General features: G+C 37.9%; 1 protein-coding gene across 2 annotated transcripts in view; it reads left to right on the forward strand.

Annotated features, from left to right (window-relative positions):
* The first annotated feature begins 303 nt into the window (after positions 1-303).
* The window catches only part of LOC117678425 (glypican-5-like), a 311,301-nt gene continuing 290,833 nt past the window's right edge, over positions 304-20,771 (forward strand). For both annotated transcript variants that reach the window (XM_034439494.3, XM_034439495.3), the window contains exon 1: positions 304-1,201. In XM_034439494.3, coding sequence (XP_034295385.2) covers positions 1,006-1,201 — 196 coding nt within the window. In that variant the 5' untranslated portion in view covers positions 304-1,005. The remainder of the gene's footprint in view (positions 1,202-20,771) is intronic.

Genomic DNA, 20,771 nt, shown 5'->3' on the forward strand with positions numbered 1-20,771 from the left:
CATCCTTATTAGCATCTACCGGTATATATGTGCTCAATTTCCTGTATTTCTGTTCATTGTTAGGCATAGTTCTGCCTTCTACCTTGTCCTTACATTTAGCCCTCTGCTCTTTACTCAAGGGAGCACCAATCTTTATATATGTGGCTTAACACTATCAATGGTGAATTGAAAAGTACAATTACACTTAAGTGTTTACACTCCTTGAAGATGATGCACAATGTACTGGAAGTAGGCCAGATCAGAGAAATAGTTCTGTATTTTATTTGTTTACCAGTCCACACCTCATTTGAGGAAAGAAAAGTTACTTTAAAAGTTTTTTTCCTCCAAAAGGGAAGCAAATTTTTTAGGGGAAAAATACTCGCAGGTGTAGCATTGGAGTATATTGCAATGAAGAAAAAGTATCCGGCAGGAGTTTGCACGGGATCTCCTCTGCAAAAGCATTTTTAAAAAGAAAGGTCCTTATTGGGAAAAGTGTAACCTATAGCGCAAGCTAATAAATAGGACGATTGCTCCTCTTACAGCAACTACGGAATAAAGAAGGATGGGCTGCAGGACCACCACCACCTCCTGCCGGGCGTGTTCACTGGAGGCAGAGCAGGGAGGAGGAGGAGGAAAAGTCATATTTCGAACATTGGCTTCTCCCCAGCTGACGATCTTTTAGGTATCCAACTCTTCGAACGCCCGCGGGGAAAGCGAACGTTCTAAGAGTTGCAGCGTTCCACGCTTGGAACGTTGCTGTTGTCGGGATCAGGGCTTCGAGAGGTTCGGTGCAGGACCTCCGCGGGACTCCCCCCCTCCCTTCTCAATCCCCCGCCCACAGCTCGCAAGTTTATCCAGGGCAAGGTTTTTTTTCTCTCTCTCTCTCTCTCAACTTGAACGCTCGCTGCCACTTCTTTCACTCCCTCCTGTTCCCTCATTTCGTGCGTGGGTGCGTGTCGATTTATTTCTTGGGACGTGTGTTGGGCGTCCCCTGGTTTATCTTTGTCCCTTGTGGGGAATGTGGAAATGGCCGGTGACAACAGTCCTCCTGGAGTCTCCTTGTGTTGGCGACGCTTCGAGCTCTTACTGCTAGCGACAGCGGCCACCGGACTATGCAGCGGGGTCTCTGGAGTCAAGAATCCCAGCTGCCACGAAGTCAGGACGGCGTTTCAGATGCGGCAGATCGGTCCCATCAAGCTGGTTCCTGATGTTCCCACAACTGGTCAGTACGATTTCCCCACCCCACCCCACCCTGACGCCAGGATCGTTCAAACACCCTCTTTCCCCCTCTTTAAAAACACAACTTAACTCCTGTACTCTTGCCCCCACTTGCGAACGTCTGAATAGAGAGGGTTAAGCAGAACATCAATCCGGCCAGCCCTTTGATAGGTCTCGGAGTCATTAAATGAGGGCTCTTGGGGGACAGGAGGGGGAAAGCGACGAGAGTTTAAATGGTGCAGCCCTGAGTGGAAAGTCTCCCTTTATCAAAATAAACCTTTTGTGCAACTTAACTTTGTTTGCGTTGAGTACAGTAGTTCCAAGGCTAATATACAAGGAGGAGTATGTGGGGTGTTTGTGTCTGGGTCGCGATAACACCCTGCAAAACCTTCACTTCTGGCATTGTTTGGGTTCCTGGAGCTAAGGGACCTTGAACATATTGACCCGACGGGTGAGCGCAGGTGTGCAAAGCAACATAATCAGTTATTCGTGCAAGGACAAACCGTCTGCTCGGTCGCCTTTGGGGAGGCGCAATCCAAAGCGGGAATTGGACTCGGCCGAACCAGCCTCCTTCCTTTGCAAACTGGAAAGGAACAGGCGCCGCCGAAATAGCGAGCTCATTAAAAGGACAAGAACGTCCCGAAGGAAAGATCGAAAGCGGACTATGACTGTTGACCTGATTGGTCTCCGTTGCAGTCAGTGCGGATGAAGAAGCGAGCAATTAATAAAGTAGAGACTGGATTTTCAAACGAAACGGAATGGGTTATGAAGTTTACAGCACATGGATCGCGTTTTTCTTCATTCCTTCCCTGTAAAACAACAACAACAGGGAAATAGGTGGGAAAAGGTGGGATTTGAGAAATTTGAGAATGTTAGGGCTGTGGGTGGAATGGCAGGCTGGTACAGCTGTCAGTGGCATCTGTACTGATTTCTAAATCAAACTGAAGGCGGGAATAGGCAACTTTTTTGCCAGTTAAATGCCAAGCTTCTGGTGAGTTTATGCATTCAAATATGTTTGCGCACTCAGGCATATTTGCTAACAATCTGGGAGCTGGAGGAGATTGTGTCATATTTATAATTGATCGATAATCAGATTTCTAAGGTTCCCCAATTCAACAAAGAATCTGGGAAGTGGACAATTATAAACCATTAGAATACATAAAAAAGAGACAATAAATATAAAAACAGAGCTTTACAGAGGGAATAACATATTATAGCCCAGGCAATGTTACACATCAAAAAGGCACACCAGCAGCAATCTATCTGAAAACTTGGGGTAAAAACTTGGTTTTTTTAATGTCTACAGGGTTGAAGGTTCGATTGGTCAGAGGTGCCACAGGATGTTCCTTCAGAGGGCAAGCACCACAACATGTTGTGGGTGGAGTTCTATGTAAATGAGGAGGGATGGGATTTCATCTGTGTTTGAGAGGATGGATAGTTTTGTCAGTCTTTCATACCCTATTCAACAATTTTTTCCCACTTGAGTTCACCGAATGGCGGGCAGGAAATGGCTAAATTATGATGGTAATGTTGGATGAGGTACCTTGGGTTGCAAAACAGTGGTTTGGAGCCGCTGAGCATTTAATATTAATTTTAAACATCATATAATTATTTTTGTGTAGTAGAAATCCATGTATTACACAATATTTCTACAGACCCAATGACCTTTAAAATTTGAAAAAAAAAACCCTTTTATTTATATTTTAGTGCCCCACTTATAGCTAATTTATGAATCGACAATTGAATCATTAACAAAATCTACTTGCTTACATATATACTGCATCTTTGACAGCACACTTCTTTAAAACACCTTCTATTTAAACTTCATTTTACACACTGGGTTATCAGATTTACTTATTTATAGTTTTTGCGCTTCACTGAGAAAGAAAAATGTAAATATCATTTAATATAATCAAAATATAATTTTGATAATGAAATACAGTTATACAGCTGTTTTATTATTTATCTTGTTCTATGAACTTTATTAATCTCTAGATATTTTTTCGGCCAAAAAATTGCATGTGTTGATTACTTGTGGGTATATGGGTGTGAAAACCCACATGCAGTCCTTCACCAACATGTGGCCTTCACCAACCTCATGTTCCTTCACCAAGCTTGCTAGAAACAGAATTGCTGTGGACTGAAGATTAAAGAACAGATAAACTTGTTCCTATTCTTTTTGGGTGCCTTTTAGCTTATATTTTACTGGACCACAGGCAATAGTCATTCTTATCTCATTGTTTCTTTCAAAGAACTACTATTATTTCTCTTCTCTTACCCTTTATCTTCCTTGACCCCAAGGTAGATGCAGTATTTGTTTATTTATTTATTTACTTACTTAGCATAATGGATTTACCTCCCTCCGTGTGGCATTATTAGATCCAGGCCACCAAAAATGGATGAACAGAAAAGCTGATCTCCAGATGTGCTTGGACTATAAGTTTCAAAATGAATTTGGGAGGTTTTCACACATCTGCTGGGCAACAGAGCTCCTAAAAGGAGATAGCAAGTGAGTGATTGAGACTTATAATCATCATCTCTGTCATTCCATTCACAGGTGGAGGGAGACCAAAGCAGAATCAATCACCTTCCCTCAAACTGTAGATAGGATAGAAGTGTTGAAATTTTCAGTTTTTCCTGCCTTACTGCCCTTTAATAGCCTGATAAAAAAGTCATCATAGAAGCTTCCTTTAGGTGAGTCCATCTACTACAGTGAATGATTGAGTCTATAGGCATAGAATGAGAAACACAACTGAGGATACAACAGAAGAGAGAAGGGTCAGCTGGGATTTTCATAAGCAGTTGATTCAGCTGCTTTTACCCTCTCATGCTGCAGTTAGGATTAGGCCATCCAGAGAGTGGGCAGAAATAGTTTTTGTGTCTCAATACTGTATGTCTATTCCACTAAGGTAAACTTTATATTCTCTCTCTCTCTCCCTCTGTCCTTCCTCCCTCCCCCCCTGTGCGTGTGGGGTGGGTGTGTGAGGAGAAAGAGATTCAGGAGCAGCTGCTATCTCATTCAGTCCCCCTTCACATGGGCAGCTAACATGAAGATAGCTTTTCTTTCCATCATTGCCTACTTTTCATGGACACAAGAGGAGCAGTTGCTTGGTGTCACATTCCTTAGGATCTGAATGGATGACACAGCCATGCTGTGCATGGCACAAGCTGATGATGCCTGGGTCAAGGACAGATGCACTGATTCAAGTCATTAGGTATTTCATATCATGTAATTTCTTTTATCTATAACATAAATGTCTCTCTCGTGATATCCTTGACTGATGGAGAGCAAACAAGAAGCAAAAATTCAGAAAGTGTGTTTAAGACAAAAGAAGGACTCGGTCCTCTTGAGGAATATCACCTGTTTTGAGGGAAACAGGAATCTAGATGGGCTTCTCCTAGCTTTTTGCCAATTATCTGATCACTCTGTGAATTCCAAATATAAATGAAAGGTGTGCAAAACGTTTTTCCAGAAACACCTCTCGTTTTAGGGGACAACTCAATAAAGTGAAAGGCAGAGTGGCACTGAAACTTAGTATGTGTTTTCCCGAAAGGTTATATGAACTCTGCACAGTTCCTTTTGTTAGCTAAACCCTGTAGCAGTTGAGTATTTGCATTCTGATCCAAACTATGAGGAAATCTCTTTTTGACAGCCCAGGGCACAGAAAAATGAGTCTGTTGCCTCAGCAAATGAGATTGTTGTGATCATTTGGTGCAGGGGGAAATAAATGCAGAGTCAAATGATTCTGAATTGCAAGCCTAGGGAGTTCTTGGAGCCATGCCAAGAAAGAATTTAATCCAGACCACTTTGTTGCAAGAGCCATGAAAAGTGGGGAAAAAAAATTATAACATCAGTTTTAACTCAATCACAGGTGGACCACAGCAAAGCACATTTTGTAGAAAAGTTAAATGATTCTTTTTCACATCAAAAATAGCACCTTTGCCTTTTAATGCAAGTGGGCATTTGCAGTTATCAAATATATTTTTTGTTAAAATTGACATGTTTTATCATGATAGTTCTGTTGTCTTTGGATTTATATTCTGGGATATGAAATAGAAGGTAGGAATGATTTTTCTCACTATATGAATGTTATATATGGAATATCTTTTGACAACTGAATCAAAGTTAATCCCACAAATTTATACACTATTGTTTTTATTAAGTGAGTATTTATTGAATTTTTGAAGAAGAAATCAAGGAATTTTAATTTGCAAATACAAAGATTAACTATAGAGTACTAGAAATAAACTTCAAGTAGCTATGAGAGGGAAGGAGAACCTGGGATTTGCGAAGAAAAAGGCTAGCTTCCAAACAACTAAAATTTCAAAAGTCATGCTGTAGTGAAATAGTGGAATAATCTATAATAGCTGCATGAAATAACTTTTATATTTTCACTCCACCCTATCCCACTCCCAACTAAGTAACAGCTGCACTTTTATTGCATGAGCAAACCTTCTCTAAAATGTCTTAAGAGTTGTTGAACATTCATATTGCACCAGGGTGAAATAAATCTGCTCAGAGGTGAGCCCTGGTTCTTTTTCCAATAAAATTCACTTTTCAGTAAACGTGAATAGGATTACAGATCTAATGTTTTATCAGGGTGTGGGGGTTTTGGGTTTCTTGGAATTTTGGCTTCATGCTCTTCTTTGCCTGAGCACTTCTGGGAAATGCTCAAAAGGGATAAAGAAGATAACAGTTTAGAATAACTAGACATCAGTAAAGAAGGAAGAATAATGTTCATGGTAGTGTCAAAGCTGTTATTCTATAAATATTTGTAATACTGAGGTAACCTGTCTATGCAAAATTCTCTATCATTCTAGTGCATTTTTGACATTCAAGTTCTATTTCTCAGCAGAAAAATATTGTAGTGTGAGTATTCATAAATATAATTTCACTCTGTAAGTGTGTGTGTGTGTGTGTGTGTGCGTGAGAGAGAGAGAGACAAAGACAGAGAGGGGGGGAAAGGGAGGGAGGGAGGGAGGGAGGGAGGGAAGGAGAAGAGTTTTGTCAAAGACACTGTCCTGGATGAAACCCACAGCATCCTGGATTTATCAGTAAGATGGCACCTGAACATCAGTGCTGAGAGAATGCCTAAAACAGCAGCAGCAGACATAGGAGAAAAATCCAGGGGTGAAATTCAGCAGGTTCTGATAGGTTCTGCTGAATCGGTAGCAGAAATTTTGAGTAATTCGGAGAAGCAGTAGCCGAAATTTTGAGTAGTTTGGAAAACCGGCAAATGCTACCTCTGGCTGGCCCCAGAGTGGAGTGGGAATGGAGATTTTGCAATATCCTTCCTCCAGGAGTGGGGAGGGAATGGGGATTTTGCAGTATCCTTTTCCTGGAGTGGGGTGGGAATGGAGATTTTGCAGTATCCTTCCCCTGCCAAGCCCACCAAGCCATACCACACCACGCCGCCAAGCCATGCCCACAGAACCGGTAGTAAAAAAAATTGGATTTCACCACTGGAAAAATCATATGGAGGAAGTACAGTAACAAACAAGACTCTGCATGGGATAGCTGATGTGGCGGTGCTGGAAGGGGCTGAATTAAAAGACAGCACCGAGGAACTGCTCATAGCACAAGAACAGGCACTAAGACCTAGATCCATAGAACCAAGAGTTAGTACACTAGGCAGGACCCAATGTGCAGATTGTACAGAGAGGCCTCAGAGATAATCCAACACATAATGGTAGGGTGTAAATTGCAAGCAGGAACAGCACACATTGAGTCAAACTACAATCAAGTAGCTAGCATTGTGTACAGGAACATCTGCAAATATATGGACTAGGTCCTCTGAAATCCAGATTCCATTGAAGGTTGTGGAGAATAACAGAGCTAAGATCCTGTGGGATTTCCAGATCCAGACAGGCAGGTAAGTACTAGCTAATCAGCCAGGCATCATGGCAGTAGACAAAAAGCAGAAGACAGTGGTGATGATAGATGTACTGGTGCCAAGTGATAGCAACATCAGGAAGGAATATGAAGAGCTGGAAAGGTGCCAGAGCCTGAAGGAGGAACTAGAGAAGTTGCTGAAAGTAAAGGCCAAACTGGTCCTAATGATGGTTAAAAACACATGGGACTGTGTCTCCTAAACTGGAAAAGTAGTTCCAGCAAATCCAGAAACAACACAGCAGTTCTCTCCAAAAAAAGTGCATTTGCTAGGAAGAACTAAGATAACTGCACACAAGTCTAAACCTTCCAGGCTTCTGGCAGAGGGCTCAAAATTGTGGAAGACACATACCATCCATCGGGGTAAGAAGAGAATTTCTGGGGAAATGAGTTTAGTACTTTTTATTGCAGGACCATACTGAGTATCTGGAATACTCAGAATTCCTATAGCATCAGTGTCTGTCTGTGTATAAGTATGTGTTGTATTAAACGCATTTGTGAATATAGTTGCAAAGAATAATACATATAAAACCCGTCCACTGTCCTTGTTTGGTTGGGTTCACAAGTTAAGTGCTGATCCTTCAAATTCTGAAAGTATTTAATCTGATAGAAGCATTTTAGAAATGTATTCTGAAGCATCTTGTTCTGGGTGATATTAAGCCATGTAATTTTTATGGCAAGTTGGTGAGTATAAGGGTTCAGAATGTTATTGATGATTTGAATGTTTTGGACATCTTTCTGTTTTTCTTTTTTTTTTTTTAAAAAAAAACTTTACTGAGAAAACATTAACATCTAAGGAAGCAAATGACACTGTCTGTCCTGTAGCTTTGTAAAAGATCTGTGTGCTGATGTTCTTGTCATAATCAAGACTGCTGTATCAGTGTCCTCTTTTATGTTTAGCTTCAAATTATGATGCAGAAAAGTCATGGCCTTTCTCAGTTATAGCTGGGAGTTGCAGCCAGGTGGCTGAAGTAATACTTAGTGCTAATGAGAAGATGAGAATTGTACAAAGGAAGTGAAGGGTCTCTATAAGGATCAGAGTTTTTCTATGGTGGCTTGACTGGTGTCCACATCAGCATCATTTTGATGCTATGTGAAGACTTTTATATTTTGCAGACTTTTTAATAGGCTTGTAATCCTTAGTTTTTAAATGACTGCTATTGCTTACTTTACATGGTGTTTTTCTTTTTTTCTTTTCTTTTGATTCAGATTGCATTGATTTTATATGTGTTTTATTGCAAAATAAATAAATAAATAAATAAATAAAAAAATAGAAATCTCAGTATTAGTGGATTTCTTTTTTGTTAATCTGGTATAGATGACAGACATAAAGGCTTAGGTTTGTTTGTGCCCCACTAGGGTTTGCTTTATTGAACAAAATTAAAATCTTCCTTCTGACCTAATGTTAACTATATGTTGGTGCTTTCTGTATTTCCTATTCATATATTCCTATCAATCTTAATCTAGAGTCTTTTTATTGCTTTATAGCAGTTTATAATTGCTTCTCTACTGTACGTTTTTATTCCTAGTCACACATTTATAATGACTTGTCTTGACTATTCCCTAACTCTTGGATACTTTATTTCCCCAAGTCTTCAGCTCTTGTAGCCAAACTCAGTCCATTTACATTTGAAATCCCTTTTTACTTCTCTCCTGACATAGCCTTTCTTCTACCCAGCACTCATAGTCTTCTGTTCCCGGAGATAGTTTGTAAAACTTCACGCTTGTGCTGCTGCACACGGTGGGCTTATTTTTGGCTCTTTCAGCAAGTCTTGCCTGTTAGATAACAGCTCCAAGGATTGCCCTTCCTTGGGTCCTGAGATTCCCATTGAGTTGCTTATCTCTGAACCAGAAGTTTTTCCCCAGCTTCTCTGCAGTTTTCCTGACTCAACTCTTCTTTCTCACCTGCACTGAGTTTCTAATCCAGTTTATGGCACACATTATCCAATGAAAGAGAAGGGAGAGCTGTTTTAAATCTCTTTCCCATTGAAAGAGGGAGCCATCTAATTCTTGATGCCTCCACAATCAGAAATAGGAGTCCTCCCAATCAAAGCTAATACTGATTTCTAGTCCCTTATATCACAACTTTCCACTCAGTATAAAAAATAGTGTTTTTATGATGTAAGCTATTTTCTGTCTTGTTTTACAGCAGCAGCATTACATGAAATTATGTAATACGGGATTATGCCTATAACATTAGAATACTGTCTATTCTTAGATAAAGGTTGCCTGTGAACTTAAAAATATATAAAATAATTTCACCACATGCAGATGAACTTTTTATTACTTTGGAATAAAATATAACATCTACTACTTTTCTTGATACTATAGTATCATGGGGACATGGCTTTGTCATCTCAGGACTTTGATTTACTGTATCAGATTTAGCCTGTGGGGCTTCTTTTGTATTGGAAATATCTTTCCTTTCTTCAAGTTGCCATAGTATTTCCATAGCATTATAGTTGATATAATTCCTCTTCCTGTTTGGTGTGTTCATATGAGAGTCCAGCCCTGATTGTCATTTATAAGTTCCTACCAATGTTAGGACATAAGGATGTATAAAGCATCAAAACTGGTGCTTTGCAACACATGGAAGCATGAATCAAGGACTTTTCTTCAAATTGTTAGACAGTCTGTTGTATTTTGTTAGGCACACATGGCTGCTTCTGAAATGTAAAAGTTGTCCTACTCTTGCACATATATACAATGAATTCATAAAAAGTGCTTTGCAAAACACACTGTTGGACTGAAACATTCTTTCTTGCTTGGCTGCTTTCAGGATTGTCCTGCTTGTATGTATGTGCATGCATAGGCAACATTTCTGCCGGGATTGGCAGTGGATCATTTCTGCATTTGCATACACATGTACGGACAGTGGAGGAAAAGCCTTTGAAGCAGCTGTGTCAGCCTGTCAAAAGAGGTGGTTACTCCAAGGAGAGATGCTTTGCTTGTGCTTGATAGGATTTGTGAAACACTCCTTTTGATTGCTTTGCACACCCCTAAGTGTTATGTCAGCAGAAAGTTATATCACCGTGGCAAGGGATGGTCTCAGAGGGTTCATTACTATGAAAATTAGAAAAAGGGGCTTCCAGATCAGAAGATGATTTAAAGTTTAGAAGTTAACCTTTTGATTTTAGGGTTAAATCATACAGCAAACTGAGAAATGAGCAATCCACCTTTTTCTTTGTTTCTCATAATTGTCCGCAGCAAAAGTTGCTTAATACTTCCTGATGAGAGAAATTGGATTCAAATTCACTCAAGATTTGCTTTTTTGCCAGAAAATATAATTAATCCTTTGCTAATATAACCAGATTGCTTGAAGCACACATTTTTTCCATTTTGAGATATGGAAAAAATGTATGCTTTACAATATACGTATGCCATCTTTGGCATAAGAAGTAGATATTTGGTCCTCTATGATAGTATCTGTGATTGTTTAGTCATCCTCTGCTTTGTTTCCTCATATAAAGTCCTATTAACAAATCTATACTGTTGCTCCCTTGTTAACAAAACAGTCTTTCTTCTCTGTCCCTCTGCAGATGCTGAAGTTCATACTATTTTACCTGTTAGTTGTTAAAACGTGTCCTAATTTATAACAGGTTCAGTAGTTTTAATTAGTGATGTCATCAAAGTAAGCAATAAAAACTCAGACATTGTCGGGTGACAATCCCTGTCATATATGGAATGTTACATTGCTGTACCAGGTATGACATATTACATAATCCTATCAAGAAAGGCTGAAGGGATTTGCTAGTCCTAAAGTTCATGATTATTATAACCCTTCACTTGACTGTGTCACCTAGAGCATGACCATATTGAAAACCTATATATATTGAAACAAACCCTATTTTGAGTGCTTTTGCAAAAAAGAAAGCTCTAATAAAAGTTTATTTCTGTTGAGTTTGTTGCAGTTTTGATCATGAAAATTGCTTCTTCAGTCTAATCTTTGGCTCTCATAAGCAACATTGCAATTCTGGTGAAGCTGATGAGGAACAGAGGAAAATAGAAGCAATGTCACACAATAAGTTTGTGAAAAGTTGAACAGACCCCCTTATATATTTCAGCAAAAGAACCCTGGCAAGCAAGTAAATGGCTTTTGCTTCTTGATTGTAAATACCAGTGGCTGAACTCAACCTAAAGGATTTGATTTATATTTTGCAGTCTGAATTAACACTACCTTTGAAGGAAGCCTTGTTCATATTACTGTGATGACTGCTACTATCAGAAATCCTCTGGGAATATTTGAGATCTGGAATGCAGCTATGATTCTATTTTAAGAGAGAACCTACGCCATTTTAACTGTGATGTGAGTTATGTAACTCAAGTGAAAACAGGCCTGTTTGTGACCCTGGGATGGATTCAGACCAGCCAGAAAGCAAGCACATATGATGGAAGTGTCACGATCTTGTTCTGAAGATGATGAGACATTTTCTTCCAATGTCATACTATGCTATGTATTTATTTAATCAATAAATTAAATAAATGAAGCCACGGCAATCCCAGGATTACCGCCGCTCTCATTTTTGGCACCACAACGAATTGGAGGTGCTCTCAGTGCTGGCCCATTTCATTTGTGTCGATTATTGCCTCTAGCTGCTCCTGGGCCCTGGTCTTTGGCGCTATTATATTTGATTTTATGGGAAAGGAGCAGATGGGTTCACTCACTATCGGGTCATCTTTGCCCTTGTCGCTGTCATAGGTCACTGGTGCTCTCTTTCCATCAGCTGGGGGACCGGAGACCTCTGCAACCTGGCAGTCAAATTTCCTTTCTCCTTCCTCTTACATGGCTTCTTCTTCTGCTTGGTTGGGTCAGGGTTTTTTGCCTCTGGTGTGGGACTGCAGGGGTGTTTCCGGTCACTCTGCAGGTTCCTCAGCCTCGGGCAGCCATGGTTCGTCTTGCTGAAATCCCTCGGGAGGATCCCCAGGTCCTGATCGTGGCCACAATCAAGGGATTGTGCGGCCTTGAGTCACCCAGAGTGAGGGACCCCACTCTCTTCCTTGGGTGGCGATGGCCATATGTCCCTTCTGCGACGGCTCCAGTAAGTTTCCTGCCAATTCCTGGGACAAATTGTGGAGCTGGGCATTTCCCTTCTTTCGGCCTGGCTTTCCCCGGCCAGGCACTGAACTTTGGACACTGGCTGTGCACATATTGGCAGGGCATCCTCCGCTGCCGCCTCAGCTGGCTGCCAGGCCTTGATGGGGGGCTGCTATTCTGTCAGGCAACTCCCACCACCACTGTCCGGTTCTTCCCTTCCTCCTTCTTCCTGAGTCTTCCTGCTCCCTGGGCTGACCAGAACCCCGAAATGTAGCTCTGATTGGAGCGAAGTATTTTTGCAGTTCTGGATTAATGTCAGGTTCCAAGTAATGCATCCATCACAAATCGAACTCTGACGAATTTTGTTTCCTCCAAGAACAAATTTATTTAGATATATTATCTTGGCATGACTGGTGGAAAGCCAGTACTGAAAGTTCCCCAGTATAAGTAATAGTTTCTCAATTTTCCAAAATAATCTGTCACATTGTCCAACCAAGATGAGAGCTGGTTGCTTGGCAACTTCTCTCCTCCTCCTCTGGCCAGCCAGCTGTTGGAATGTACTTGTCTCATTGGCTACTATGTTGTTTTGGCTGAAGACTCTAGCCTCCTTGGCTCTCCCCCCTTCAGATCCAAGCTGTGTTAAACTGAATTAATGTGAGAGTACCCAAGGATATAAACAATCCTATACCCCAGTCAAATTCAGGCTTGACATTTACATTACTTGCATCCATTCTATGAAATGGTACAACAATTCCATAAGGCCAAATACCTCCTAATTTAACAGTCACGCATAGCCTGTTTTTATAACTCATATTAATGTCACAGATTAATCACATCAGGTCTAAATTGTTGACATATCTGAAAAATCAATAAGACCCAGGAACACTAATATGATAATATCTTGCTTTGATTTGATGAAATGGTATCTTTAATGTAATCTAACAATGTGATGGAATGTGCACTGCAGCAGCAGTGGGAGAGGATTTTGACAACTCAGAACTTCCCAGAAAGAGATCTGCGATCCTGAGCTAGAAGAGGGAGTGGGAAAGAAGTTTATGGTAACTGCAGCCTAGCATCTCTCAGGATAGATCCAGTAGATTAGAAAGCTATAGCTTTAGTTTGACAAGATTGTCTATTAGGTGTAAGCAAATAAAGGATTGGACTGTATTGGATCTCACAGTCTCATTTTTGGGTTTAAGCTTGAAAGATATAGTTAGAAAGAATTAGTAAAAGATATAAAGCAGATTTTGGTTTACATGTAATTTTTTCATTACAAGAGTAATGGGGGCATGGTAACATCTTCATGTAGTTTACAGGAGTAAGAATTTGACATACCGGGCTTTTCAGACTAATGAGCAATTTTGTCTGAATGTTGGGCATTAATGAAAGTAGATTAGAGTCTTCTTCAATGCAACATATGAATCTTGTCAGTTCATGAAAAGTATTTTGCAAGAAATATAATTTGTCCTTGGTGAAAATGTATATATTAATATTTTTTTTTCACCAAGGACAAATGTGCAAGTAAAAAAGAAAGAAGAGAAAGAATATGTTAAAGAAAAAGAAATATATAAATAAGTGACTTCCAACTTTCATTACAAGTATAGACAAGTTAGTAACTCTTTCCCCCCATAAGGTTACAAATTGATATCTCTTCACCCAAATATTCCATTTCTTATCTATAAGCAAAGGCAAAAAATCCAATTTTCAATCCTGGTATCAGCAAAAAGTTCATAAAGGGTTGCGAACTTTTCAAAGAAGCAGCAGCAGCAGCAGCAGCAGCAGCAGCAGCAGCAGCAGCAGCAGCAGCAGCCGCCGCCTTATTTTAATTTTGATCAAATAACCCAACTTTATATTCCTTCCTTTTACTTTTAACAGTCTTAATCTTTAGTCTATTCAAATATTGTTACAGAATTTGATTTCTTTTGCATTCTTCTTTGTCAATCACATAGAATTCTTCAAAGGCTAACAAGAAAACATCTTTCTTTCTAAAGAAAATAAAGGAGTGCTTATTAAAGAATTGGAAGAAGCCCTTGTTTCATTCTGCAGCACTATTTCAGATATTGCAGAAAACATTGGAAAACTGTGTTCTAAGAGATTGAATTATATTATTTTTAATATAGTTTTATCTAGCTTTAATTATTATTTTGAATCTGTTTTTAGCTTCTTGATACATTTGTATCTAAATTATCTTATTAAATTGTGACAATAATTAAAGTTGCCAATGAACCAATTTCAGAATTGTTTTTTTGCTTTCTTCCTGGCTGATTAGATCCATGTTTTCATTTATATTTACATTAGATCCATGAAAATAACAAGCTGTTTGCTAAGAAAATGACAACTTAGTATGTTTTTAAACAATAGCCGACATGCTCTTTTAATTGAGCTTTGAAAGCTAAAGAGCTGATATGCTCTTTTAATTGAGCTTTGAGTATAAAATGGTATTTTTTACTTGATGTTAAATGTTCTTAATAGTGTTTCTTATCATGCAGTTGTGCTTTCTCTCTTAATGTAACCTTAAACCAGGAGTGGGTTCTACTTGCCTTTACTACTGGTTTGCCAAATAGGTTGTAGAAAAAATGCTTTTAAAAGCCTCTGACGATCCCAGCTGAGCTGCACGATCATCAGAGGCTTTTTTTTTTACTTTTAAAAGCATTTTCTTTGGCCAAAGAGGTTGTAGAAAAAATGCTTTTAAATTTTTTTTTAAAAACCCTCTGATGATCTCGTGGCTCAGCTGGGCATTGGGGGGGGGGGGGAGGCAGGAATTTTTGCTACCGGTTCTCTGAACCACCCGCCTTCATTGCTACCGGATCGGCGATCTGGTCTGAACCGGGAGCATTTCACCCCTGCTTTGAGACATTTAAAGAACTGACAAAAAATACATCATAACTCATGACACACATGTGCCATTTCCTATTGTGCCCTTTAAATAAGGACGTTTGAGAGATAGGAAATACATACTTAAGATGAATCATAATGATCTTTATAAACAACTCTAGTATTTACATCTTCTTTATTTAAAATTTCCCTTTAACATATTTAAAGAACTGACAAATACATCATAACTCATGCACACATATGTGTACTATTTCCTTCTGAGCCCTTTAAATAAGGATACTTGAGAGATAGAAGATATATGTATTTTATATGAATCATAATGATCTTTTTAAACAACTCTAGTATATACAATCTCCCTTATTACAATTTTACCTTTCAGATCTAAATAGTAAATTGGATTTTGGCTGAAGAGGCCCTAGCTGTACTCGTTTTTGCTTCTGAATAATAGATCTTATGTTTCTTTGCTCTCTTTTTTTGAAAAAGGAAACATAGCTTTGATAAGGATGGAGTAAATTTTGCACACACACATGTTCTATCCCAATTATATGTCTATCGTATGCCAGATGTGGAATGCATTTTATTAGCACTGCAAAGCTTTGATTTATGAGAATGAATAATCATACTTATTTTTTGAATTACAATGTAACTTCAAATGTTGATGTAGATGTTTATCAAAAAGGTAAATTCTTTTGGAAATTTGGGCTTATATCATAGATATAAAATTTAATTCTAGGTAGTTTGAATTTGTTCTGCTACCCAGTGAACCATGCTTAACAAATGATTGATTTTGGATTGTTAGCTAATTATATAATCAATTCAATATTAATTGAATACAGAAGCATATAAACAATTAGAATATGAGGATAACAATCCCAGCTTCAAATAAATAATTGATTCCATTCAGCCAAAATACAACTCTGTATGCTGCTTAATATAAAATCACAGTGAAGTGATATCTTTGACTACTTTGAGAGAAAATATACCTAAAACCTTGGATTGATTGCACTGTATTTCCCATGGAAATAGATTTGTAGGCATTAAAATTTGAAGTGCTGAGCATTTGGATGTTGTAAAGCTCCTTTATGTACTTAAACACGAAACTTTTTTTATAGCATTGTATCTGTAACAACTTCTTTCAAAGAAAAACAGCATTAAATGAAATGCAAAAAAACCCCTCCACTAGATTAGTAAACATGGCTCTTTGTTGAACTAACAGTTTTATGATTACCTTGTTGGGCAAAAAAAAAATGGCTGTTGAAATATGCAGTTATAATTCCATTTGAATTTTAGTGTCATTTTGTGCTATCCAAACAGTATGTATATGAATGCCTTGCTTTTTATAAGTGTCATCTTTCAGAAATCTTCAGCTTCTCTGATTTCTAACATTAAATTAAATTGAAAGGAAGATATCATGAGGGAACATCTCACATTAGAAGAAACAGGGATGCCAGGGAACTTTAGAGAAATGAATAAGGCAGCTATTTGTTGTAACTGACAATAAAATAAACCCCAAAACAGAGAATGTTGAAATAAATTCTCATGCATTCAAGTTAGAAAACAAAACTCTCTTTTATAGCAGAACAAAACTTGAGGAGTTGCAAGATAAAATTCATCACCATATTCATTTGTATACTGCTCTGAATATTCTGATTCAGATCACCAATCAAAATATTCACACAAAATGTGCTAATAAAAATGAAATTCTAAAGCAGATACATTAGCAGAGAAATATGTCCAATATGATGGGAAGATGCATACACAAAATCAAATGGAGTGGAATCAAATGGAATGAATAGATTCATCTGTCTTTTTAGACTAGATTTGTTAATGTTTAACTGGTGGGAAATGACTTTTCTAAAACATGTGGATGAATTTGTGACTAATTTGACTCATTTCTTAAACATGGGGTGATTCTGTCGTGTTATAAAACTTGAAAACGTATGTTCCTTTCTTAGCGAAGAGCCACCCTTCCATTATTAAATGGCTGATTTTGAATCCATAATTGGAAAAACTGCTTTGGATTCAGCACAAATGAAGATAGTTCACAATGTCAAGCCACTGGAGAAGAGCAGATGATCCTTGAACCTGGAATATTTGCTGGGTGACTTTGGGCCAGTCCCTTTATCTCAGTCCTAGGAAGGAATCAATGGCAAACTATTTCTGAAAAACCTTGCCAAGAAAGCTGCAAGGACTTGTTCAGACAATCTTGGAGAATTAGATATGATTGAACTTGGGGGTGGGGGTGGGGTGGAGGAGTGAAGAGAAGAGAAAAACCAGTAACAATATCTTATTTGCCAGACAGTGATCTTCAGCCCAAGGACTGCATTGGAATGTTTATCAGAAAAACCAATGATCAGGAGAAGGTGAAAAGATCAGGTTACAGGTCTTTGTTCTAAATGGTAAAGGGCACCTTCAAACAGATGCAATTTGAATCACTTTTTTAAATCAGGGAAGTAATTCCATACTATAAGTTTAAACTGTGTAGCAGATTTTTAAAAAGGAAATTCTACTGTTCAAAATATTCAACAGCAGTCAGACCCCCAAGAAAGATGAATATCTTTGATAATTAAAACCAGGATCGAACATGAGCTGGAGTTGAAAAATCCACACATGCTTATCTGGGAACCCCACTGATCTTAAGGGAACTTATTTTGGAGTAAACATATATATTATTGCATCTTAAACAATGCTTTGTAGATAAACTTGTTTTATGAATGATATCAGTGGAATAATATGAACTTTAAACTTCAAAATACTTTCTGAATTGATTTCCCATAGATGAGTTTACATCTGTGAAACATAACAGGAAGTTCTAACAATATTTATTTTCTAGACAAATATGCTCTCTCACTCTTGCACAAAATTCAGCTATCTGACTCTGAGTTTTCCTAATGGGATCTCCATTCCAATAAAAAGGAATTAGTATGATAAATGGAAAAAGAGCTTTTGTATTAATAGCTATGCTGTAAATCATGAAAATAAATTAAAATTAGCCAGGCAAAATAGGAAAATTAATAATTGAAATGTGGCACAAGGTAGATGGTGTAAAGCTATATGTTACAGAGGCAACAGAGCTTTGCTTTGACAGAGATTTGTGCCACAGAGGCAATGTAATCTTTACTGAAGCAAAGAAGCTAGAAAGATATTCTCAAAGCCTATCTGTCTCCCCTGTAAGGGTTAATTTTTTTGATGAAGCGATGAATGACAGGACCTTTCAAAGATGGGAAACAAGCAGGGATACTTGTAAAGGCAGAGGAGGCAGGAGGCAGAGGACTAAGATCCAACATGGCGTTAGATGGAGAATCTCACTGTATTGCTTCTCAATTCTCTGCAGTTCATCATGAAACCTTCTTGGGTTGCCTTGGATTATGGATCAGAAAAGTGTTTTAATTAAAGTAAATTTGGTGGGACCTAGAAAAAGGGCCTTTTCTGTGATGGCTCCCTCTCTTTTGGAACATCATTCATCCAAAGATAAGATTGAGCCCACCTTGTTGCTTCTCTGCACGGCCTTGAAGAATGGGGCTTCCAGGGGGGGGGGGCATTCGGAGTCAATCACTTGGTTGTCTGACTCCGAATGGGGAGTGTGACTGTGTTTATCTGACTGTGTTGTCACCACTGTGAGGTGGGGGGCAGTTTAAACTGTAGATTTTTAACTTTGTGGATTTCTGGATTTGTAATGTTGTATTCTGCCCAAATCACACTTTAGTAAATAAATAATAATTTATTAAATAATAAAGCCTTACTATATCCTGCCACGAAAACCAAGCAAAAAAGCTTCTTTAGGCTTGATGGATGCATACTAGAGATCAGAGAAGGCAGAACCCCTTATTTTTCAATGTTATAGTTTTACCAGGATTTTCTGCATAGGTCAGTTTTACTGCTCAAATTTGGTTATCCTTCCCCTGTTAAACCAAATTTAGGCAAGGATGACACCATAAAGCTTAAGTCATACATTATCTAATGAATTTATGAACTGCTGAAATGGGCTACTTTTTTATTATGTCTTCAAACTCTGCAAGGACACATATATTGTATAAGCCATATACATATATTGTATAAATATTGTAAATATTTTCCATGATTAAATGTGAACTCTCCTTCATTTATTTATTGACTACATTCGCTTCCCAACTCTCTCCATGCTGGCATTCTGTGGAGGTTTCAAACATGTTTTTAACAGACATATTGTTTGCCTTATTACAGGGCTCCAGTATGCCAAATAAAGATAATAAAACTTTATGTTTAAGTTGTGGGAATTTTATATAGACTGTATCAACCATACATTGAATAGCAACCACACATTTTACTTGGAATTTGGGAGCAATAACCTACTATTCACCCTAGTAATTTTATTACTAAGCTGTCATTCCATTCCATACAAACACAGTACAAAAACAGACTATTATAACTCTCTGCAGATTTTACAAATGTGGCATTAAGACCTAAATCAGAGGTGGGGAATTGGACACTGCTTCGATAAAATATTACCTATAGTTGGACTGAGGAATCTTGCCATTTCAAAGACAGCATTCAGTCATGACTTGAACATGTAAACTAGAGAGCTTGACTTTAGAGCTTATGGTCTAATTGTGTGTTATCAGCAAATGGAATTAATTCCGATTTGTATTTTATAATACCCACTGCAAATAAAGTATATATTAAATGATCTTAAATAGAGGCATTGGAAACTTGATTCTCTTTAGCATAAGCATTTTCCATCTGGCACATTAAACAGAACTGTCATTATTTTTATTTTGCTTCTGGAAAGAGATCTATTTCCACTTTGTCATTTCCATTGCTAAATTAATTTCTTCTATGCAGGCTGAAGTAAAGATATTTCACTTTTCTCTGAAAAATCCATAGCCAAATTTATGATTTCACAGTCATAAACATTTGCGCCTGTGCACGCATGCACACACGCACACTTTGATCTTGGGAAAGGAGAGAATGACAAAGTGGTAATGAATAGAATGATGTTAATAAAAACAATCATGCTGCAGCAACAAGAACATTTTCATATGTGCATAAAATTCCCATTGCTATTTTAAACACATGTATGTATCTTCAGAATTCAGAAGGTCAGAGGTTTCGCCATTTGATAATTTTTTAATGGTGACACAATATCTAGTAAGTATCACTTAAAATTCTGTTAATTTAAGCAATTTGCCTTTTGAAAAATGATTGGATTAAGGGTTTTATTTATTTTGTTTTTAACCAGTTATTTTCAGTTGTTCCTTCTCCTTTCCTTATTGCATGGAATGTGTGCATATTATGGCATCATGGAAAAATTAATACAAAAAAACTACCACATATGCTATAAAATGATTTATATTCACCTGCAGACCTTTATGTACATATAAGAAGGAAAATTGACACATAAACTGACTAAGGAACCAAAGAAGTCTTTTATTTTAAACTTGATCAAATAATCCAACTTTATATTCCTTTTTAAACAATCTTGATCTTTATTCCCTTTAAATATTGTTTCAGGTTTTGCTTTCTTATCTCTCTGCATCTTCTCAGAAAGTCCTTCAAAACTTTAACACATCTTTCATGAATCTAAAATGAAAAAGTTATCCACATCACTTTTCTGATTTATATTAATTATTTAGATATCAGCCAGTTTCTTTTGTAAATATAGTTTAACATTTTTATCCAAATCATTCTTGTAATCTGTTATTTCTAAATCCACATTTGAAACTGCTTCAACCTTATCCAGTAGAGAATGTTCCTCCACTCTAGCTGCTTTTAGATCCAGTTTTGGGATAGTACACAATAGTAAAAGTAACTTTTGAAGGCTTTGGTCCCAAATAT

Source organism: Pantherophis guttatus, chromosome 6, assembly GCF_059756535.1.
Source record: "Pantherophis guttatus breed Tessera chromosome 6, ASM5975653v1, whole genome shotgun sequence".
Classification (NCBI taxonomy): Eukaryota; Metazoa; Chordata; class Lepidosauria; order Squamata; family Colubridae; genus Pantherophis; species Pantherophis guttatus.